Source organism: Corythoichthys intestinalis, chromosome 19 (genome assembly GCF_030265065.1).
Source record: "Corythoichthys intestinalis isolate RoL2023-P3 chromosome 19, ASM3026506v1, whole genome shotgun sequence".
Classification (NCBI taxonomy): Eukaryota; Metazoa; Chordata; class Actinopteri; order Syngnathiformes; family Syngnathidae; genus Corythoichthys; species Corythoichthys intestinalis.
In genome coordinates this window covers 11084405-11108118 of record NC_080413.1, presented here as the reverse complement: position 1 = coordinate 11108118, position 23714 = coordinate 11084405, and the positions used below count along the sequence as shown (strand labels likewise).

At 36.9% G+C, this 23714-nt stretch overlaps 2 protein-coding genes across 4 annotated transcripts in view; one reads left to right on the top strand and one right to left on the bottom strand.

The window, feature by feature from the left end:
* pak5 (p21 protein (Cdc42/Rac)-activated kinase 5) overlaps positions 1-7398 on the top strand; it is an 88312-nt gene extending 80914 nt beyond the window's left edge. For 2 of the 3 annotated variants that reach the window (XM_057823009.1, XM_057823010.1), the window contains one exon: positions 1689-7397. In XM_057823009.1, coding sequence (XP_057678992.1) covers positions 1689-1844 — 156 coding nt within the window. In that variant the 3' untranslated portion in view covers positions 1845-7397. Of the gene's footprint in view, positions 1-1688 lie in introns of all 3 variants that reach the window. The other variant, XM_057823011.1, reaches the window with a different exon arrangement.
* On the bottom strand, positions 7055-23520 carry lamp5 (lysosomal associated membrane protein family member 5). Its single transcript, XM_057823012.1, has 6 exons — positions 19686-23520; positions 18405-18592; positions 18151-18282; positions 13984-14080; positions 13677-13865; positions 7055-7612 (listed from the first exon to the last, which is right to left on the bottom strand). Exons 1-6 carry the CDS (start codon positions 19735-19737, stop codon positions 7431-7433), a joined length of 840 nt encoding a protein of 279 aa, XP_057678995.1. The 5' UTR covers positions 19738-23520; the 3' UTR covers positions 7055-7430.
* Between the last annotated feature and the right edge of the window lie 194 nt (positions 23521-23714).

Here is a 23714-nt window from a genome sequence, read left to right as displayed (position 1 = left end):
GGCTAAATGCAATGCCAGATTGATTGTTCAACACCAATAGAAATGGAGAAAGTCAGTAGTGAAAAGAACAAAATTGAATGATAAAAATATAGAATCGCATATTATTTAAGAAGAAACCTTACGATTGGGAACTTTTTTTTAACGAGTTATAGCTAGGTAGCGTATGTAGTAGCACATTGAAGTAGCACAAGTTGAGTAAGCCCAAAAAAAGCCCATTGCTGTTAAACTTTTTCTTCCTTTCGGCTTTTCCCTTCAGGGGTCACCACAGCGAATCAGTTGTGCATGATAAAATATTTTACTGTGTTGTTAATTTGTGAGACAACTCGGACTTACTACTTGTGGTTAACTTGCCCAGTATTAATTAATTAATTCATGTATGTATGTATGTATGTATGTATGTATGTATGTATGTATGTATGTATGTATGTATGTATGTATGCATGTATGTATGCATGCATGCATACATGTATGTATGTATGCATGCATGCATACATGTATGTATGTATGCATGCATGCATACATGTATGTATGTATGCATGCATGCATACATGTATGCATGTATGCATGCATGCATGTATGTATGCATGCATGCATACATGTATGTATGTATGCATGCATGCATGTATGTATGTATGTATGCATGCATGTATGTATGTATGTATGCATACATGTATGTATGTATGTATGTATGTATGCATACATGTATGTATGTATGTATGCATACATGTATGTATGTATGTATGCATACATGTATGTATGTATGTATGTATGTATGCATACATGTATGAATATATGTATGTATGTATGTATGTATGTATGTATGTATGTATGTATGTATGTATGCATACATGTATGAATGTATGTATGTATGTATGCATACATGTATGTATGTATGTATGCATACATGTATGTATGTATGTATGCATGCAAACATGTATGTATGTATGCATGCAAACATGTATGTATGTATGTATGCATGCAAACATGTACGTATGTATGTATGTATGTATGTATGTATGCATGCAAACATGTATGTATGTATGTATGTATGCATGCATGCATGCATGTATGTATGTATGCATGCATGCATGCATGTATGTATGCATGCATGCATGCATGCATGTATGTATGTATATATGTATGTATGTATGCATACATGTATATATGTATGTATGTATGTATGTATGCATACATGTATATATGTATGTATGTATGCATACATGTATATATGTATGTATGTATGCATACATGTATATATGTATGTATGCATGTATGTATTTATGTATGTATGTATGCATACATGTATGTATGTATGCATACATGTATGTATGTATGCATGCAAACATGTATGTATGTATGCATGCATGTATTTATGTATGTATGTATGCATACATGTATGTATGTATGTATGTATGTATACATGTAGGTATGTATGCATACATGTATGTATGTATGCATACATGTATGTATGCATGTTTTTATGCAAATACAAATACTTTCTACAAATGTCGAGTGAATTTTCTGAATTTTCAAAAAGAAAAATATTTTTTTTAAATTCAAATAAGAAGGAAATCTTTGAAAAAGTAGGAAAACCTCTCACTAGCAACCATGTGTTGTTTGCATTCGAAATCTTGTAAAAGTAAGAAAACCTCTCTCTAGCAACAATGTGTTATGTGCATTCCTCTCAGGTTTCATCGGTGTTGCGCTCCTTCCTGGACTTAATGCTGGTCCGCGAGCCGTCCCAGCGAGCCACTGCGCAGGAACTCCTTCAGCACCCCTTCCTCAAACTGTCAGGACCGCCGTCCTGCATCGTGCCCCTCATGAGACACTATCGCCACCGTTGAACACCCACAAACTCACACTTTTTTTGTGATCCCCACTCTGCCCGCCCCGTTAGCACTCACACTCGTAACCGTGACGTAGATTTAGCTAACCGACACACGCACACACACAAAAAATACAACTACGAAGAAAAATAAGAAACTCTGGGCGCTTTCGAGGACCTGAGCGGACCCCCGAGAACGTGGGCGGCGTCTCGCACATGTATTTTAAGAGCAACTTGTAAGATCTAGTGTACAGTTTTGATATCTTTGAGTATTGATGGTGTGGTAGCCATTGTGATATAAGCAGTATTCAATAGACTTTCCTACTCTTTATAATACACTTTTTCATTAACAAATATATAGTGTATATATATATATGTACAGTATATACAGTATATATATACATATACACACACACACGAAATATCCCAAATAAACCCATTTGAACCCAACTGTTACTTTAAAAAAATAACCCAACTAAATCTATTTATTATTCTTATCTATCTTTGTAGACGAAACTTCCATTAAACGTTGGGCAAAAAGGGTCATGTCGGACATTTTCTATGAGCTTTTCAAACTATTTATTTATTTATTGCAATTTTTTTTTGTCTAGCGTGGCCTTTTTTTGCATTCGTTTTCTTTGGTTTTGTAATTATTTGATGAAAAAGTCAAGCGACGGGCGACAGGGAACTACTGAAATACACTCAAGTGCAATGAAACTACATTTTAGTGATTGAAAATTTGTATTTTGTTCAGCGGAGAGTACTGTATTAATCCCTTTTTTTTTTTTTTTGATGATGGATATGGACTCCCATTGACAGTGATAGATGTCCAATTGTTTTTTTTTCATCTCTCAGCTGCGGATTTTAATGAGTTGATCACATGTAGACGTCCTATCCATTCGAAGTCGGAGGGATGGCAGCGAATGAACACCCTCCCACTTGGAATGGATTGGACGTCTATTGCTGTCAGTGAGTTCATGTGAATGATTTGAACAAATGCAGGGAGCCAATAGAGGCAAAAAGTGTGACCAAGTAGCACATGCTTAAGGAGCCCCAGACATGACATTAATGAAAAAAAATGAACTGTTGTTAGACTCAAATTGTTCGTGCGCACAAGCTACTACTTTATGTGAACTTACTATTACTTGGTGGTACTTGCAGCCTTTTTTAATTTTCGTCTCAGTCTTTTGGACTGTAATACTTATACAGTCAGAAACTATTGTGCATTTTTGTCTCGTCTCGTCAGACAAAAACTGGCATGAGTCTCGTTATGTTATGTCACCCAAAACACTTTTTTTTAGCTCGTTATTGTCTCGTTGTTGTCATTGAAAAAGTGTTTGTTGACAAAAAATTTTCGTTGTTGTCATCGTTGACAAAAACAACACTGGTGTGAACGAACTAGTAACGTATTGGCCTGAACATAAGAAGGTGTTTTTTGCATTGAAATAAGACTGAAAAAGTGGGGGTCGTCTTATATTTGCCGTCTAGACATTATACGCATTTACGACGCTAGATGGCGCCAGATATCATTGAAGCGATGTTCTGTCATGACAGATCTCAGCTACTCTCAAGTTTAACCAGTTTGCAGTATTTTATTGAAATGTTTTTCCTCATTCAGATTTGTTTCAAGACTACAGTTACAATTAGACTTCACTTTGATGGTTAATGCAGTTATTGCAATTTTGTTGTTTTATCACAATAGATTGGTTTATTCACATTTCAAAAACCAGAAGCCATTCATTTAAAATTGTGATTGCACTTTACATATTTAAATGCTCAGATATTAACATTTGAATGAAGCAAAATAACATGCCTTTTCTCTAAAATTTGTTATAATCATTTGTTTCAGATGTACTGTAATTATTTTCTGTATAAAAATTAATTTGGTGTTCAATCTTGAAAAAGAAGGGGTCGTCTCATATTCGGGCAACACTTATATTCGGGTCAATATAGTAATTGCAAATAATATGCTGTTTTCCTGCCGAGTGCGTATTTTCATCATGAAAATGTCATGTTCATTCAAAATTGTTGGAAACCTTTTATGTTTATTCATGGACTAAAACCTTTCAAGCGTATGCACCAAAGCATCTTGAGAATTCTCATTAAAACTAGACGAAATTTGAGTTTTCGTTGACTAAAACTAGACGAAGACATTTTGAAATGACTAAAATATGACTAAGACTAATTAGTATTTTCGTCCAAAAGACTAAAACGAAAATTAAAATGGCTGCCAAAAACAACACTGATGTGAGCGAGTGTGTACGTGCGCGCAAACTAATACTTTCTTTTTTTCCATTCATGCAATGTCTGGGGCTCTGTACACACTGAAGGAATTGCTACTTTTTAACGTAAGCTATGAATGGAAATAATCTAACATCATCGTCAATGTCACGAAATCACATACAAAAGTGTATAAAGCTGCCGGCATCCATTCGGACCCATCAGTCACTGTGATCTGTAAATACGACTGCGTGCGTGTGTGCGTGTTGTACATTGATGCTGCATGTCTGTGAAGATGCTTTCAATTAAAACAAACTTCCATAAGAACATTGTCTTTTCGCATGAATCACTTTTTTTTTTCCTTTCCCTCTGCTCTCTTGTCATTTTCACTTCTTTTTGTCCTCCCATCATCTCCCAAACGCGCCCAGAGCTAAGAGAGGAGTAATTTATGGTCTTATTTGTCTTTGTGTGCTGCGAGTGCTTTGCACCGTAATGGGATATTGATTGAGGCAGGACAGTGGAGACGAGCCTTTCTTCTTCTTCTCTTAGCTGACGACATGTCACTAAATAAAAGGCGAACGACGTCACGCTGGAAATTGACACTTTTGTTTTGCACCACAACCAGATGATTTGTTGTTAAAGGTGATTGTTTTTTAACAGTTTGTCATCAAGTGGGGGATGATGTCAACATTTGTGCTATACCAGGGGGAAAAAATTCAGTGTGACGTTACAAAGTGAAATTTAGCACATCAAAACATTTTAATGTGTAACAAGGAAACGTTTTTAAATTGAAGCGTGACATTTTTTTTTATTGATTACATTACCAGGGTCCGTTATCATTAGTATAAAATATAATACAAATCTTGCCTGTATCACATTGTGTCAGTCGTGAGGCACTGCGAGTTGGAAACCCTAATACTGGTTTTAAATCCTAGTTTCAAACCCTAAAACTGGTTTTAAAACCTAGTTTGAAACCCTAATACTGGTGTAAAACCCTATTTTGACAGCCTAAAACTGGTTTTAAACCCTATTTTGAAACCCTAACACTGGTTTTAAAACCTAGTATGAAACCCTAAAACTGGTTTTAAACCCTATTTTGAAACCCTAATACTTGTTTTAAAACCTACTTTCAAACCCTGATACTGGTTTGAAACACTGGTTTTAAACCCTAGTTTCAAACCCTAATGCTGGTGTAAAACCCTAGTTTGAAACCCTAATACTGGTTTTAAAACCAAGTTTGAAATCCTAATACTGGTGTAAAACCCTAGTTTGAAACCCTAATACTGGTTTTAAAACCTAGTTTGAAACCCTAATACTGGTGTAAAACCCTACTTTGAAACCCTAATACTGGTGTAAAACCCTACTTTGACAGCCTAAAAATGGTTTTAAACCCAATTTTGAAACCCTAACACTGTTTTTAAAACCTACTTTCAAACCCTAATACTGGTTTTAAAACCTACTTTCAAACCCTAATACTGGTTTGAAACCCTAGTTTTAAACCCTAATAGTGGTGTAAAACCCTACTTTGACAGCCTAAAAATGGTTTTAAACCCAATTTTGAAACCCTAATACTGTTTTTAAAACCTAGTTTGAAACCCTAATAGTGGTGTAAAACCCTACTTTGACAGCCTAAAACTGGTTTTAAACCCTAGTTTCAAACCCTAATACTGGTGTAAAACCTTAGTTTGAAACCCTAATACTGGTTTTAAAACCTAGTTTGAAATGCTAATACTGGTGTAAAACCCTACTTTGACATCCTAAAAATGGTTTTAAACCTTAGTTTGAAACCCTAAAACTAGTTTTAAACTCTAGTTTGAAACCCTAATACTGGTGTAAAACCCTAGTTTGAAACCCTAATGCTGGTTTTAAAACCTAGTTTGAAATCCTAATACTGGTGTAAAACCCTACTTTGACATCCTAAAAATGGTTTTAAACCTTAGTTTGAAACCCTAAAACTAGTTTTAAACCCTAGTTTGAAACCCTAATACTGGTTTTAAACCCTACTTTCAAACCCTAATACTGGTGTAAAACCCGAGTTTGAAACCCTAATACTGGTATTAAAACCTAGTATGAAACCCCAATACTGGTGTAAAACCCTACTTTGAAACCCTAATTCTGGTTTTAAACCCTAGTTTCAAACCCTAATACTGGTTTTAATCCCTAATTTAAAACCCTTTAAACTGGATTTAAACCCTAAAACTGGTTTTAAAACCTAGTTTGAAACCTTAAAACTGTTTTAAAAACCTAGTTTGACACCTCAGTACTTGTTTTAAAACCTAGTTTGAAACCCTAACACTGGTATTAAAACCTAGTATGAAACCCCAATACTGGTGTAAAACCCTACTTTGAAACCCTAATTCTGGATTTAAACCCTAGTTTGAAACCCTAATACTGGTTTTAAACACTAGTTTGAAACCCTAATACCGATGTAAAACCCTAGTTTGAAACCCTAATTCTGGATTTAAAACCTAGTTTGAAACCCTAATACTGGTTTTAATCCCTAATTTAAAACCCTCTAAACTGGATTTAAACCCTAAAACTGGTTTTAAAACCTAGTTTGAAACCTTAAAACTTTAAAAACCTAGTTTGACACCTCAGTACTTGTTTTAAAACCTAGTTTGAAACCCTAATACTGGTTTTAAACCCTATTTTGAAAACCTAATACTGGTTTTAGTTTGAAACCCTAATTGATTTTAAACCCTAGTTTGAATTCCTACTTTGAAATCTGTAGCTAAATTTGAAACCACAGTCCTGGTTTTAATTTCTTCCTTTGAAACCTTAATCCCAGCCAGTAAAAGATGCTGCAAAATAAACGCTCATAAAAGAACCCAACCAAACACATGAACATGAATCATCCCAACGGCAGTGGTTTGATGAGTTATACACTACGATAACAGCCAGAATATTTCTTTCCAATTTAGACGACAAAATCAATAGTTCATCTGCGCACCTTCCCTGCTCATCAGTCTCTTTGACAGAAACGCCTTGCAGGAGAACAAAGACCCCAAAGACAACAAGGAGTGTTTTCAGCAGAGGTTTTTATGCATAGTTTTTCAGGAAAATAACATTTTACACATTTGGATCGGATCAGGCTTGCTTCCTTTTGTGTGTATGTGTGTGTGTTTTTGTTTTTGCACACGTGCTTTAAAAGCAACACTAAATGACAACACGGAACGACCAAAAAAATGTCAAAATATGACGAACGTGTGTTAGTTTGAAAAGGATAATGTCACTTAAAGAGACACAGGCCATTGAAAGTCATTATTTGTACCTCGACTCACTTGCTGCCATTGACGGGGATAGACGTCCGATTCATTTTGACTGGAAGAGCAATTGGACGTCTATCCCTGTCAATGGCGCTGAAACGCGATCATTCGCGGCCTCTCTACATGTTTTTGTACATGGAGCGATCGCGCGGCATCTGCGGCGGCGTGTTGCTGGCGCTCAGCTTGAGGTGGAAGTGGTAGACGGTCAGCGTGATGACGATGATGAGCGCCAGGATGAAGCCCAGGATGAGCGGCAGCGTCTCCTCGAGTCGCTCGCGCTGGTCCGTGATGCACTTGTATGCTGAGAAGACACAAATATGCAACGGAAGAGTTAAGAAAAAAAACTGGAGTCGCATTTTCTCGTTACAACTCCAAAAATGATTGCATTATAAAATGATACATTTCATGATGTTAAGTAAATAAAGTTAAATTTAGAGAGAACCTCGGACTTGTAGGCTCTAATAAGCCACAATTGTTCTGTTTTACTAAAATATTTTATAAGAAACACATAAAATATTGCCATTGATTTAAAAATCCATAATATTTAGTACATGTTTCGACCTACGGAGGACGCCATGTTAAGCGCAATGGACGCTCGGGGTTATGACGTAGATTGTAACTGTCACTCGACAAATATTACCGGGTAGCTGCGATGCCTTCTTCGCGGCAAGAGGTGCAACATATGCGCTCATCAGTTAAAAGCGACGAGTAGCGTAATTTTCGGTTTATTTCGATTTATTTGGGTTATTAGGTAACGCTTTATTTGACAGTGGCGTCATAAGATTGTCATAAGACCGTCATAATTATGACATGACACTATCAACAAAGCATTATTGAATGCTTGTGACTGATGTCATCAAGTGTCATCCGGCAAATTATGTCACTAACTCAGTTTATGTCCAGCTCAGATCTTTTACATCTATTCTAAAGTGAGATAATTTGCCAGATGACAGAAAATGACATCTGTCATAAGCATTCATCAATGCTCATAACAGTGGCATGTCATACTTATGATGGTCTAATGAGAGTCTTATGGCGCCACTGTCAAATAAAGTGTTACCAAATACACTAAGTAGCAATTAATGAAACAACTGTAACAGTAACTGAAAAAATAATTAGCAAGGAACATGAATTTTGATGGTTATTTACATCTGTAGTGCTGTAATGCATGCTAGGAGGCATGTTGGATGACAATAGTGCTGACAGCAGGTGGCAGTAGACTGTCTCCCCCAAGGGAGCAGTGATAACCAAATGAAGCTTCTTGAAGCTTTGCAGCCAAATGGTTCAAAGCTTCATGGTGGTTCATTTGGTCTTATAACAGTCGTATTATGCTGCTGTCAAATAAAGTGTTACCGGTTAAATATCCTTCGGTCAAACTATCTGGACTTTAGTCCAATGCGGCTTATCGATGAGCAAATGCCGTTTTCGTGTCAAATTTGGTGGGTGGTGGCTTATAGTCAGGCTTTATAGTGCAAGAATTACGGTATACTATTTGTTTTTTTATTGAATCTTTTATTACTTTTTCATTGCCTCAAAATTCTTTTTGCAATTTCAAATGCGTCATGTTGCTATGTAAAACTTGTCACATGCAAATGTGAAATGAATCATATAACATGAGATTAATAAAAATGTGGAACTTAAAGCGTAACGTAAAATTAATAATAGTAAAAGAAATGTTTTCATGTTAAAATTAGGGCTGTCAAAATTATCGCGTTAACGGGCGGTAATTAATTTTTTAAATTAATCACGTTAAAATATTTGACGCAATTAACGCACATGCCCCGCTCAAACAGATTAAAATGACAGCACAGGGTCATGTGCACTTGTTACTTGTGTTTTTTGGAGTTTTGTAGCCCTCTGCTGGCGCTTGGGTGCGGCTGATTTTATGACCATGAGAATTGTGTAATTATCGACATCAACAATGGCGAGCTACTAGTTTATTTTTTGATTGAAAATTTTACAAATTTTATAAAAACGAAAACTAAAGACGTGGTCCAATCACATTATTTTCAAACTATCGGAATCGGCGAAAAAATATCGGACATGCCTTTTTTAAATATATATATATATATATATATATATATTCTTTATTTGAATCGTTTTCTAATTGTATTTAACGTTACAGACAAAATGTCTTACACTCATCCAGAGTAGTTTTGGTTTAAAGTAGGGCTATCAAATTTATTGCATTCACGGCGGAAATTAATTTTTAAAAATTGACCACGTTAAGTAATTAGCGCATGCGCTGCACGACCCACTCACGCATTGTCGCGTTCAATCTATAAAAACGCCGTTTTACCTATAGATTTTATTCAAACATTAAGAGGGGTTTTAATATAAAATTTCTATAACTTGTACTAACATTTATCTTTTAAGAACTACACGTCTTTCTATCCATGGATCGCTTTAACAGAATTTTAATAATGTTAATGCCATCTTGTTGATTTATTGTTATAATAAACAAATACAGTACTTATGTATGTACAGTATGTTGAATGTATATATCCGTCTTGTGTCTTATCTTTCCATTCCAACAATAATTTACAGAAAGCATATTTTATAGATGGTTTGAATTGCGATTAATTACGATTAATTCATTTTCAAGCTGTGATTAACTCGATTAAAATTTTTATTCGTTTGACAGCCCTAGTTAAAATGTGAAATTGATCACTTTTGAACCCTTTCAGGGACAGTGGACAGCTTGGCACTAAAGACCTTTAACCCTTCTAAGAGCCCCATTTAAAAAATACAGTAGCACTTCTACTAAAATCAGACATAAATCTTTAATTAAGCATAAAAATGCACCAAAATATGTTTATTCCACTACTTTTCCAATTGTCGCCTACGTTACAAGTTACTTTTGTTCATCTTTTTTTCCCTTCATTGTGAACTGACAGTTTCGTTTTCATGCCTTCGGCGCAATGGATAAGCCCTGTGCAACTATACAGTAATTAAACACTAGAGGTGGCAACACGAGTACAAGCAAGATTAGGCAGGTCAACAAGATATTGACCAATAAAAACCAACAGAGAGAGCAGCGCGCAGTCAGATGGGTGTTGCACTTGTAAAGTCGGTGGCGGTATGCACCTGATAGTTGCTGGCACTCCGCCATTAAATAATTTTTGGAGTTTTCAGAGCTTGTTAAGCAGTCAATTTTATTGCTTGTTTTTTTCCCATTCTGCACAGTTTTGAAAAGTGAAAAAGAAAATGGTTATCTCTTATAACTTACATTTATTGTTGCGTCTTGTACTTTTTACTTATAAAGTAAATCTTTAAGCCAGTATTTTTGTACTTTTACTACATTACATTTTTTCTTAGATACAGTGGTACCTCGACATACAATCTTTTCGACATCTGACGTATAATTTGACTCGCCACTTGTTTTCTATATCCGAAGACATGCTCGAAATACGACGATTTATGCTGTTTCCTTGTTTTCTCGCGAGACAGACGCATGGTGGATTTTCTGGTGAGAGAAATCAACATGGGTTCCAAGAAGGTTAGTGCAGGTGGTGAAAAAGGTGACGCTTACCATTGAAATGAAGGTGAAAATGATAGAAAAATATGAGTGTGGTGTGCGCATCCTTAAACTGGCTCGACAATACGGCCGTAGAATGTCTACGTTCTCGACGGTCCTCCTCCGACCTCCGTTCGGAGGTGACAATTATTATTAAGGTAACATTGCCAAAATATCGCCAGCTTCATCAGGTTTTTAAATCATTTATTTCAGAACTTGTGCAACACAACATGCCTACTGTCCGCCGCAGCTGAATATGAAAAGTGAAAGTAAAAAGTCCTCTCTCACTCAGTCAAATCAGCCACGCGGTGCATTCAGGTACACCACATAAAACACGTAACAATTTGTTACATTTTTACAAATATTATTATAACAATTATTATATTATTCTGATTTTATTAATATTTTTATTTGTTTTGCTTTGTTTAATTGCTATTTGCAATAGTACCAGCAGCATTTATTAAAGATTTAGTTATGGTTTTTGGACTGTTGAACGAATAAATGCTGAAATCTCGTCCGCCATTTTGTCTCCAGTCGTTTTTTTGTAAGTCCCATAAACAGCCTTATTTTACCTTACAATATCTATTTTTTTACTTTATCAATATGACGTGTTCTATCCTCACTAAATGTGAAATTGTTCAGCTTTACAGACGGCAAACAAGGCAATTGTGCTTTTTGAAGCTTTTTTTTTCTCCTTCAGTTTTGACAATTTGTAACACACATATGTACACTTATGTTCAAAACGACATGCATTTTAACAATGAAACACTTGACACAAAACAATTGGTGTTCAAACGATCATCTGATCTGATCAGTATGTAAATTTAGTAGATTAAATTAGCCTAATTTGTCAATGAAAACTCAGCTAGTTTAAATGCTACAAATGCTAACATAGCTACAATTCTCATAGCAAATTGCTCACACACAACTCTACAAACTGTAGCTCTACACTTAATAACAAATGCATACACAAATATATATTAGCTGAAACAACTTACAGCCTTATGTGGGCTAAACGAGAGCGCAGCTATTCTTTATCTATGTCCGACGTCTGAGTCTACCTTTCAATCATACATGGCGACAGTCCAGCCAGACCCAACGCTGCCACCAGAGGGCAGTATATCGTCCATCATTAAACAAAATACAATACTTATGGACTTTTTGGATAGTTATTTTGTAGGGCTACTTAAAGGGTTAATTTTGATTTATGCGGAAATTCCAATTACGTCGCCAGCTTAGGAACAGGACTCGTTTGTAACCCGGGGACTACCTGTACTCACTTTTTTTTTTTAACTTTAGTAACAGTAAAAGTACAGATACAAAGTACAGTGATACCTCTACATACAAAGTTAATTCGTTCTAGGACCTTGTTTGTAAGTCGAAATGTTTATATGTCGAGCAGGATTTTCCCGAAGGAATACATTATTTTTCACAAACAACAATTCACATCGAGAAACCCTGTGATAGCTATATCCAGCAATTCCAATGACAAAAATTATGTACTTGATTAAACTGCTTTGGTCTAAACAGGTTCCAACTGTTTCAAATATGTCTGAACCGGTTTGATCAGAACCCATTTAACAGGTTCAAACCGGTTCAAGCTGGTCTGAACTGACCCAAAATTGAAAAAACGGACCAGTTGGAACCGGTTCAAACCGGTCTGAACCAGTGATCTGAATCTGTTTAAACTGGTCTGAACTCATTCAAACCGGTTCAAACTGGTCTGAAATGGTTCAAACCAGTCTGAATTGGTCTGAACCAGTGGTTCGAACCGGTTAAAAAACGGGTTTGAACTGACCAAAAGTATAACAACCGGACCAGTTGAACCGGTTCAAACCCGTCTGAACCAGTGATTTGAACCGTTTCAAACCGGTCTGAACCGGTTCAAACCGGTCTGAACACATGACCAAAACTAAAACAACCGGTTTGAACCAGTTCCGACCAAACCAGTTCAAACTGGTTCAAATTGGTCTGAAATGGTTCAAACCAGTCTGAATTGGTCCGAACTGGTTCAAAAACGGGTCTGAACAGACCAAAACTATAACAACCGGACCAGTTGGAACCAGTTCGAACCCGTCTGAAGCAGTGATTTGAACCGTTTCAAACCGGTCTGAACTGGTTCAAATCAGTCTGAACACATGACCAAAACTAAAACAACCGGTTTGAACCAGTTCCGACCAAACCGGTTCAAACTGGTTCAAATTGGTCTGAAATGGTTCAAACCTGTCTGAATTGGTCTGAACCAGTGGTTCGAACCGGTTCAAAAACAGGTCTGAACTGACCAAAACTATAACAACCGGACCAGTTGGAACCAGTTCAAACCCGTCTGAACCAGTGATCTGAACCGTTTCAAACCGGTCTGAACCGGTCCAAACCAGTCTGAACACATGACCAAAAACTAAAACAACCGGTTTAAACCGGTTTGAACCAGTTCCGACCAAACCGGTTCAGACCGGTTTGAACCGGTTTGAACCAGTATAGACCGGTTCGAACCGGTTTTAACCAGTTCAGAAACCGGTTTGAATCCACCACCTACAATCCTATTTGTGTTCACATTTTTAAGACTTTTAAAAATTGGATTTAAGACATTTTAATGTAAATTTAGGCCGTGTTTTTAATAAATTCAACGCTTTTTAAGAATTTTCAAGGATCCGTGGGAACCCTGCCTCCCCTTGCCCAACCACACCCACATTACGCCCGCAAACTGGGCTCCCTAGAGGCCCCCGCTCGGGTGCCACCGCACCCCCAGAACCCTCCTAAGCTCCCCTCCTGGTTCATAGCATGAAAATGATGACACCTGCACATAACACAAATATGGCCAAGAATTTCAACTTCAAGTATTACTCACGCTCGCTGAAGACAAAATCGGCAGTCATGTCGAAGGGTTGAATCTGGATGTCGTACATGCTGACGGTGACGCCCTTCTGGTGATCGCTACTGATGAGCGTCAGCGTCTGCTGGGCCGTACACACGAACGAACGGCCGGCCGGCGTCACCAGCGCCGACAGGCGGTGAGTACTCGCCGTGTGCTTGCCCGCTAAAAAACAGGGAACAAAACAATTGCGGTCGACTGATCCTTTCCGCGTGCTTAAAGTTATCGTGAGTGGGTGTAAAAGTGCTGAGTCGTGGAAAAAATAAGAGAAAATGCTACTCACGGTTGTAGGCGTTGATAAAGTGAGAACTTTCAGATGTGTCGTACACGAACTGGACCTTGCTGATCTTCCACACCTCCGCGCCTTTTGCACGCAGCTCCTGAAATGCACACGGATTTTTGAAACAACAGTCGCAGTGCAAGATGGTTATTAACAACAAATGTATTGAAAATAATACGTCATAATGTTTGAAAAACTACAAAAAAATAACTATACAGCACAGGACACAGTAACTCACAATACTTGAGTAATTGGCTGCAATTGATAGAAGATGGCAGCGAATGACCGGCCAATACAAAGAAATAAATGTAAATAAATTGATATTGAAAACATCTATTGACAGCAATCGACGTCCAATTCATTTCATTCGATTGCTTCCCGCCTGTCCTAGTTAAAAATGGATTGGACGTCTATTACTGTCAATGGAAACCAAATAGTTAAGATATGTACGAGCATGAGAGATTGATTAATTAAAAAAAATAATAAAAAAAGATTGAAAGTGCAAAATACACACAGGCCACACTTATATGAATTTATGTCTTTCTTGTTCTTCCTTTTTTAATTTATTGTATTGTGTTATTACATTTAAAAAAAAAAAAATGTAACTCATTTTATTTTATCTAGATTTTACTTTTTTGTTACTCAATTTTGTTTTTAATTTGCATTTTTAAAAAATTCTTTTTACGTATTACCATTTAATGATTATTTTCAAAAATGGATCATTCAATTAATTCATTCATTTCATTTAACCCTTTAATGCCAACCATATGAAGCAATTATCAGCGAATCCCAAAATTTGAAAAGTAAGGTCCTAATGAAACTTTTTTTTCAAATTTCTAAAAAGAAAAGTCAAATTGTATGTGTGATAAGCGCTCAGATATCTATAACCCTTGCTAAATCCTGTTTGTTTTTCTCATGGAACCTGCACATGCATGTGTTGACTTGCATCGATCATCTTTTTTCAAAAAGAAATGTCAAAATTCTGAATTAGTCTCAAAATCATGAAATTTTAGGTGTATCAAATGTGATACATTTGGCAATATAGGGTTAAAATTATATATACAGGTTGTCCCCGGGTTATGAGTTCCATTCCTACGCTAGCGACGTAACCTGAATTTCCGCGAAAGTCAGAATTAACCCTTTGAATACCCCTAAATCTCAAAATAACTACCCAGAAAGTCCAAAAGTATTATACTTTGTCAAATGATGGAGGGTACACTGCCCTCTGGTGGCAGCGTTGGGTCTGGGTGGACTGTCGCCATGTATGATTGAAAGGCAGACTCAGACGTCTGACATGGATAAAGAATTGCTGCGCTCTGGTTTGGCCCACATAAGGCTGTAAGTTGTTTCAGCTAATATATGTCTGTATATGCATTTGTAATTAAGTGTAGAGCTACAGTTTGTGGAGTTACGTGTGAGCAATTTGCTATGAGAATTGTAAATACGTTAGCATTCGTAGCATTTAAGCTAGCAGAATTTTGTTAGGCAAATTACACTAATTAAATCTACTAATTTTATGGTCATTTGAACACTCATTGTGTTGTGTCATGTATTTCATTGTTAAATGGGTGTCGTTTTGAACATCAGTGTACATATGTGTATATATGAGGACAGAACACATCAGATTATAAGGTAAAGTAAAAAACAAAAGATACTGTGAGGTACAATAAGGTACTGTTTATTGGACTAAAAAAAAAAAAAAATTGACTGGAGACAAAATGGCGGACGAGACTGCGTGACGTAAGGTCAAAATCGTTTAGGTCGAGTACGTCGTAACACTACCTGTATAAATATATACAGTGATACCTCAGCTCACAAACATAATTGGTTCCCAGAAAGTGTGTGTAAGGCGAAAAGTTCGTCTTCCGAACATTTATTTCCCATAAGAAACCATTAAAATGAGAATAATCCGTTCCCAGGTCCCCATAAAATATAATTTTCTACTAAATAAGCCTTAAAACTATACAAAAATATACCTTATTTTCTTTAATGTCTTCTTAGGCTTAACACTAGCCTGTGGTGAGGTCTTTTTCGGTCCCATAATAGCAAAAGTACACTCAATATGGTCCAAAATGTCTATCAAACACAAACCACGTCCGCACTCAACGAAAGGGAGGGGACGAACTGGGACGCCGTGCGCGTGCGTCAGCTTCTCGTGGCGCTGTTCGACCGTGTGGTTTGGTTCGTCCGCCGAAAACTAGTTCGTCAGCAGAGACTATATGCTCGCGAATTTAATGTTCTTGAGGCGAAAAGTTCGTGAGCTTAAGCGTTCGTGAGCTGAGGTATCACTGTATATATATATAAATAAATATATATATCAGGGGTCGCGTTAACCGAATATTTTCCGTCGTTGACCGTTTTTTTACAACGGTGACGGAAAAAACTGAAGTCCGTCCGTCATTTTGACAGGTTGCAATTCACACCTTAGACCACAGGGTGGCGGGTGAGCATATTAATTAGCTATTGTCTCTCTTAATGCATGACGTCGTTGGCTATTCTGTCAGAATATTGTAGCGTCAGCGGGGTCTGGCAGCGGCACCGTGATTGACACATCAATGCGAGGTTCCTATTGGTGCACCCGGTGTGCCAGCGCGTCATCCAATTGGTGGACTAGATTGCCGCCTGTGTATAGACCCCAATCACATGACGTCACAACTCCGCCCCCCTGACTGGAGCCGCCAAATTGTGTGTCAGCTCGTCGTGTTTGCGCATTACCGCTACGTACATGCCTCCTATTACGGCGTGTTTTTCTGCTCGTTAACATTAATAATCAAAATGGTGAAGGCGTGTGTGGCGGTTGGTTGCAGTAACAGAGAAGATAGACGGAGAGACTTGAAGTTCTACCGTATTCTGAGAGACCCGAAGAGGAGAGCGAGATGGACTGCTGTAATTCGACAAGAAATCTGGGCACCAAACGATCACCACAGACTATGTAGTAGTCATTTTATATCTGGTAAGATGCATTTAATATATATTTAGAAGATTTTGGGCTGACAACCACAATTAAGATCATTGTGTGACGTTGGTGATTGGGGTCTATATAGTTGCCTCTTTTTCTTTGGGGGCGGAGTTGTTGTTTTGTTGGTGTTGTTGGCGGTAAGCAGAGTAAAAAGAGGGAGAAAAATACCACGACTTCCGTGTCTAATTTTTCGCCGCCAAGCAAGCGTTACAATATTAATTAACAATGAATGAAAACTAAATACTATTGAATATGTCATCATTATCATTTTAAAAATTTAAGTGACGGCTAAAAATAGATTATGACCGGATTTTTATGACCCTGTCAGTCAAAATGACAGACAACGAAAATGTCTAGCACAACCTCTGATCTATATATATATATATATATATATATATATATATATATATATATATTATTTGCTCATCGCAAAATGCGTGCAAACATCATTAATACAGTACTACAATAGGATGTCAAATGGTGGCCGCTATACATTGTCATATTGCCGCAATTGGCCCCTTGGCCGTAAGTTGGAGACCCCTCTCCTAAATTCTCCTAAATAAATGTAATAGAAATATTACCACAAAAAAAAAAAAAATTAAAAAATCATAATTTGTGTATTAATTATTTTGGCAAAAAACTTTTAAAAAACAATAATAATTAAATCTATATAAAAATATGGAAGAAAAAAACAAAAACAATAAAATAAAATAAATAAATAAAAAATAAAGTTAAAATGTAGTATAAAAATAGAGCAAAAATGTAAAACGCACTGTTGTAAATTAATAAATCCTTTTGCTTAATAAACTTGATTAATCATATTACAAAAATCATGTACTAATTTTTGGGGGAATTTGAATGTTTCATTATTCTCAAATAAAAATCCTAAAAAAAAAAAAATTTTTTTTTTTTTAAAAATTTAACTGAAAATTTGGGGAGAAAATCCACATATCTGGGAAAAAAAAAGGTTTATATAATGACACAAACATTTGTACTCATACTGGAAAATAGCACAGTTGATATAACTAATACAAAATAAATTAAAAAATATTTTACAATCAGTACAGTATAAAAAGAACACAATATATTTCAGAAAATCAATGCGTTCTCATACTTAATATCTTGGGAAACGCACTTTCAGTTGTCGATTTGGTCAACATGAGCATGACCTTTGACCTTAGGTTTGCGTGCTTTGGTGTTTGTTGTGGCACCTTGGAAAAGTAAATGCGCAGCACGTAGGCGTCGTTTTTCCAGCTGATGTGAATCTCCGACTCGCTGCTGCCGCACTTGCCGTCGATGTGAGCGCTGCGAGGGAGTGTGAAGGATGCCTGCTCCGTGATCAGCTGTAGAAAAAAAATGAAATCACGTTTCTCTATTTCAAATGAAAAAGTGAAGCTTTGTGATGCCGAGTCAGCAATTCCAATCGTCTACGGTGGGCGACGGCGTAGGGGTGGGGTCTCCTTACGTCAATGCGGTTGAGCGCCAGCACGTCGTAGGGCACCAGCAGTTTGACGGCGAACTCCACCATCAGACACGTGGTGGCGTTCTCCCGCACGGCGAAGATGGCTCGGTCGGGATTGGTCGACAGACCCGACAGGTTCTCCCCTTCCAGCTCGGCCGCCGACACCGGCAGCAGCAGCAGCAGTGACGCACCTGCGCAGGAACAATTTTAGAAAATCATGCGCATTTTGGTTTTTTTGGGGGGGGTGAATTTGATCAAAATTGAAAAGGATAAAAACATTTAACCCTTTGATGCTTGAATTTACTGTGAATAAATGTACATTAAAAAAGCAGTGCACATGCAGTATGTGCATAGAAAATAATTTTAAAAATTATATGAAAAATGATAAATAAAAAGCAAAAAATAAAATAATAAAATATAATTATTTGATTAATAGTGTGGAAAAATACATATATTCAATATAGTAAAAAAAAAAATTCTAAAAAAAAAAATTAAATGAAAAAATTCTAATAATAACAAATACATTTGATTCATTTATCTATTTATTTGATTAATAGTCTGGAAAAATACATATATTCAATATAGTAAAAAAAAATTAAATAATTCTAAAAAAAAAAAATTAAATGAAGAAAAAATTCTAATAATAACAAATACATTTGATTCATTTATCTATTTATTTAAAAACTCAATTTATTTGCAAAGCATTGTGCATGGAGATTTTGGAGACAATTTATTTTATGTTATGTTAGAAACACTAAACTGGGCTTTTTAATAAACATTTGTTTCACCTATTCTGATAGGAATGAGATTAAAAAGATGCTTTTTGAATGAGACAAAAAGAAGCGCGGACAGTACTGTACTTTTTCTTACCGTCAGCATGAAAAAAAACCCCCCAAAAACAAGTACTCTCCAACTCCATTTTTTTTTTCAAATCCCAAAATATTCCTACAAAACACACACACCGCAGTGTGGCGTCACGACAGTGCCACGCATTACACACACATCATTACCCACACAGAACCTGAACCCCCCCCCCCCCCCCCTCCCAAATAAGGCACAGTCAGCATAAAAATCCACTGTGAGGTGAGAAATGCGCAGCTTCCTGAGTGGACTTTAGTTATGATTTCAAAAGAAAGTGATGGAAACAACAGCTCAACACATTTCAAAAATCAGCAAGATTTCCCTGTACATTTTGTGGTTTTTATTCCATAAAAAATGGAATTCCTTGAAAGCAAATCTGCTCGAGTTTAGTTTACACTACACACTCACACATTCCGCACTGACCGAGTAGAAGAATCTGTCCGCTCTCCTTGGTGCTGAAGCCCGCTCGTCCCATCTTCCAGCAGTTTCCCCCCCACCAAAAGCGAACCCGCGGCGAGTGGCGACACCTGAGCTGAGTGGGAAAGAGCGCAAGAAAGAGGAAGGATGGGAGAAAGAGAGAGAGGGAGCGGAAGAGAGAGGAAAGAGGGAGGGATGCCTCCACTCAGATCCTCAAAAAAAAAATGCAGCAAAAAAAAAAAAAAATCCACTTGATTCAGTCCAGGTTTCTGTAAAAACTAATGTGACAAACAGGTTGAGGCAACCCAAGCAGAGCGGCTGCGGCTGCCGGAACCTCCCGCAGCGGCTCCTCAACTCTGGCGGGCTGCGGGTTGCGCTACGAGTGAGGCGTGACGGGAGACCCCAGTCGCCCGCCCCCAACCTGAGGCGGCTGAAGCCCCCGCCTCCACCCCTGCACCCGGAGAATTTATAAACCAAGTTAAAACAGAAATGGACTTTCAAGGCTGTCATTGAAAAGTAGGTTATTAGGAAACAACACGAGCAACTTTTCAGGATGCTCAAACATAAGACCTCATCACTACTGACGTGTCACTTCGTCATTCTGTGTGCAACGCCTTATCAGAGAGGGCCGAGCTTAATTTAGTAATAGCCGAAGCTCATGTCGGATTTAAGCTTGGATTAATTTACGATTGGATTTAACTACGAAAGTTGTACCGCGTACAAACAGGAAGGATTGTCTCAGGAGTGATTTCTTTGAGGATTCAAGGTAAATATTATATTTTTCGTACCATGCATAAGTAATTGAAGCATTTATTCGCAGGAATTTTCTTGTTTACACATAGAGGCGGCTAATTTCGTAACTCACTAGCCTCATAGTTTACTTTTAACCAAGAATTGAGACTGTTTTACGTCCATATCTATGAAGAATTCTGGGATTTAACCCCTTAATGCCAAATGATTGATTTGATACACTTAGAATTTCATGATTTTGAGACTAATTCAGAATTTTGAAATATCTTCCCTCAAAAAAAAAAAAAATAATGGATGCATAGCAACTCCTGCATCTGCAGGTTCCATGAGGGAAAAAAAACAGGATTTAGCAAGGGTTATAGATATTAGAGCGCTTATTGCACATATTCTTAAAAAAAATTTTTTTTTTTTTTTTTTTTTACAAATTTGAAAAAAGGGTTTCATTAAGACCTTATTTTTCAAATTTTATGATTTGTGATTTATTCAGAAGAATTTTTGCCAGAAAAGCTCCTTTTACGCCAGTCGACTAGCCTCATTCGCTAACATAGTAGCATGGTACTTCGTCAATATACGTACGGTTTGTTTGCTTTTAACCAAGAATCGAGACTGTTTTACGTCCATATTTATGAAGAATTCTTGTGATTTAAGCATTTAATCACAAGAATTTTAGCCAGAAAAGCTCCTTTTACGCCAGGCGGCCACTAGCCTCTTTCGCTAACATAGTAGCATGGTATTTTGTCAATATACGTAAAATAAACCCTAACTGTACAGTTTCTTTGCTTTTAACCAAGAATCGAGACTGTTATACGTCCATATCTATGAAGGATTCGGGGATTTAAGCATTAATTCACAAGAAGTTTTGCCTGAAAAGCTCCTTTTATGCCAGGCGGCCGCTAGCCTCATTCGCTAACATAGTAGTACTTCGTCAATATAAGTAAAATAACCCTAACTGTACAGTTTGTTTGCTTTTAACCAAGAATCGAGACTGTTTTACGTTCACATCTATGAAGAATTGGGGGATTTAAGCATTTATTCACAAGAATTTTCGCCAGAAAAGCTCGTTTTACGCCAGGCGGCCGCTAGCCTCATTCACTTACATTGTAGCATGGTACTTCGTCAATATAGGTAAAATAAACCCTAACTGTACTGTTTCTTTGCTTTTAACCAAGAATTGAGACTGTTTTAAGTCCATATCTATGAAGAATTCAGGGATTTAAGCATTTGTTTACAAGAATTTTTGCCAGAAAATCTCGTTTTACGCCAGGCGGCCGCTAGCCTCTTTTGCTTACATTGTAGCATGGTACTTCGTCAATATAGGTAAAATAAACCCTAACTGTACTATTTCTTTGCTTTTAACCAAGACTCAAGACTGTTTTAAGTCCATATCTATGAAGAATTCGGGGATTTAAGCATTTATTTACAAGAATTTTCGCCAGAAAAGCTCCTTTTACGCCAGACGGCCACTAGCCTCATTGGCTTAAATATTAGCATGGTACTTTGTCTATATGGGTAAAATAAACCCTAACTGTACAGTTCCTTTGCTTATAACCATGAATCGAGACTGTTTTACGTCCATATCTATGAAGAAATCGGGGAATTAAGCATTTATTCACAAGAATTTTCCCCAGAAAGGCTCCTTTTACGCCAGGCAGCTGCTAGTCTCGTTTGGTAACAGTATATAGTGTATAATGACAATAAAGGGATATTCTATTCTGTAATAAGTGATTGTACATATAAATTATTAATTATCTATTTACATATTATTTATGACTGATTCTGCATGTTTTCCTCAAGTACTAAGTTTCTGATGTTAAATTGAGTGATTTATTAGCGGTTGAAAACTTGCAGTAAATAAAAACAAAAGATGCTATTTTGGTCAAAAACTTATATGATATGTTAAATATTGCTATTGATCCTGAAAATATAGGTGATTATCCCAGCATTCGGTGATTTTTGTGCATCTAGTGTAAAATCTGAGATTTTTATAGCTATTTTAAGCTGTGTTATACTTATATAGAAAATAATTAATCGGGATTTTATAAGGGAACGACTTCGAATTTTTTTATGCCGCTGCTCATGGAGACTCAAATATGGCTAAGGTAGGTGCCTGTTTTGGTTCTAGGTCGGTAGCAGCTTTGGTTTTGTAAATATTTGAAGTTTTTGAAAATAGGCCCCCTACGAATCGGCCCTGTTTCCCGTGTCATGTCAATAGGTTATGAAGTCTATGGCTCAAATTGTCCCCACCGAGTTTTAAGCAACTTTATTTGCATTATATAATGACTTCAGTTATATAGGTAATTTAGATTGTCTTCCCATATGTTGTAAGTATAGAATAGACCCTATCATTATTAAGTAAATTATTTTCATTATGTTCAGATTTACATTTACCTATTTTAACTTGCTGAATGTGCCAGTCCATTTTTTCCCCGCTAAAACGCACGTTTGATTGGCTGATGACTCGACCCCCTCCACCCCCAATTACAGTATGCCGCCTCCTCAGCCCCATTCGAAGACGAGGGATATTAGAATTTTTTTTCCGCCAGCAGCAGCCGCTGTAAGTAATGTTAAAACATAGATCTTGTGTAGGTGGGGAACACACCACTAATTTTGCTACTAAAAGTCCAACCTGCATCAGAGTTAGCATAACATTCATCCGTGTGAATTTCTCGAACTCGAGAAGGAAGCTGCTTTGAGAGAAATATCCTCCTGTATGTTTTGTACTGTTAACGTCAACTTTATTTATATTCATAGCTTTCATGTTTTTGTTGAGTTTGGCTATGCTTGTGGACAAAAGCAGTCCTGAAGGAAGGCTCAATTTTTTATTTTTATTATTCCCTGACCAAGAAGTTTTTTGTGATGTTTAATTTACTTAAACAGACAATTTTGAGTGGTCTTAAGGCAAATGTTTATATTGTTTACATTCCTGGATAGTTAAGAGATGATTAAAAAGTTTGTATTTCTTGTGTATTTTAGTATAATTTGTGTTCAAATATTGCAATTTAAATTTGCTAATAAAATCCAGACAAGTCAAAATAGATTTATTATGCTTTAATCATTTAGCCTATCAATTAATTAGGTTCATATTTGTGAGAAATGTAGCCCTGACCCCCATTCCCCCAATCTGTTTGGTCTTATTACTGTCCCGCCCCCAGAAGAAAGTGTACATGCAGGTTATGCTGTTATATCGTCCCTACCAATATCGAGAACAAACCTATGCCCTTTTTAGGAAGTGATTTGTTTGGAGTGAGGGTGAGTGTAGGTGTGGTGGGGGGTTGACCCCTCCCC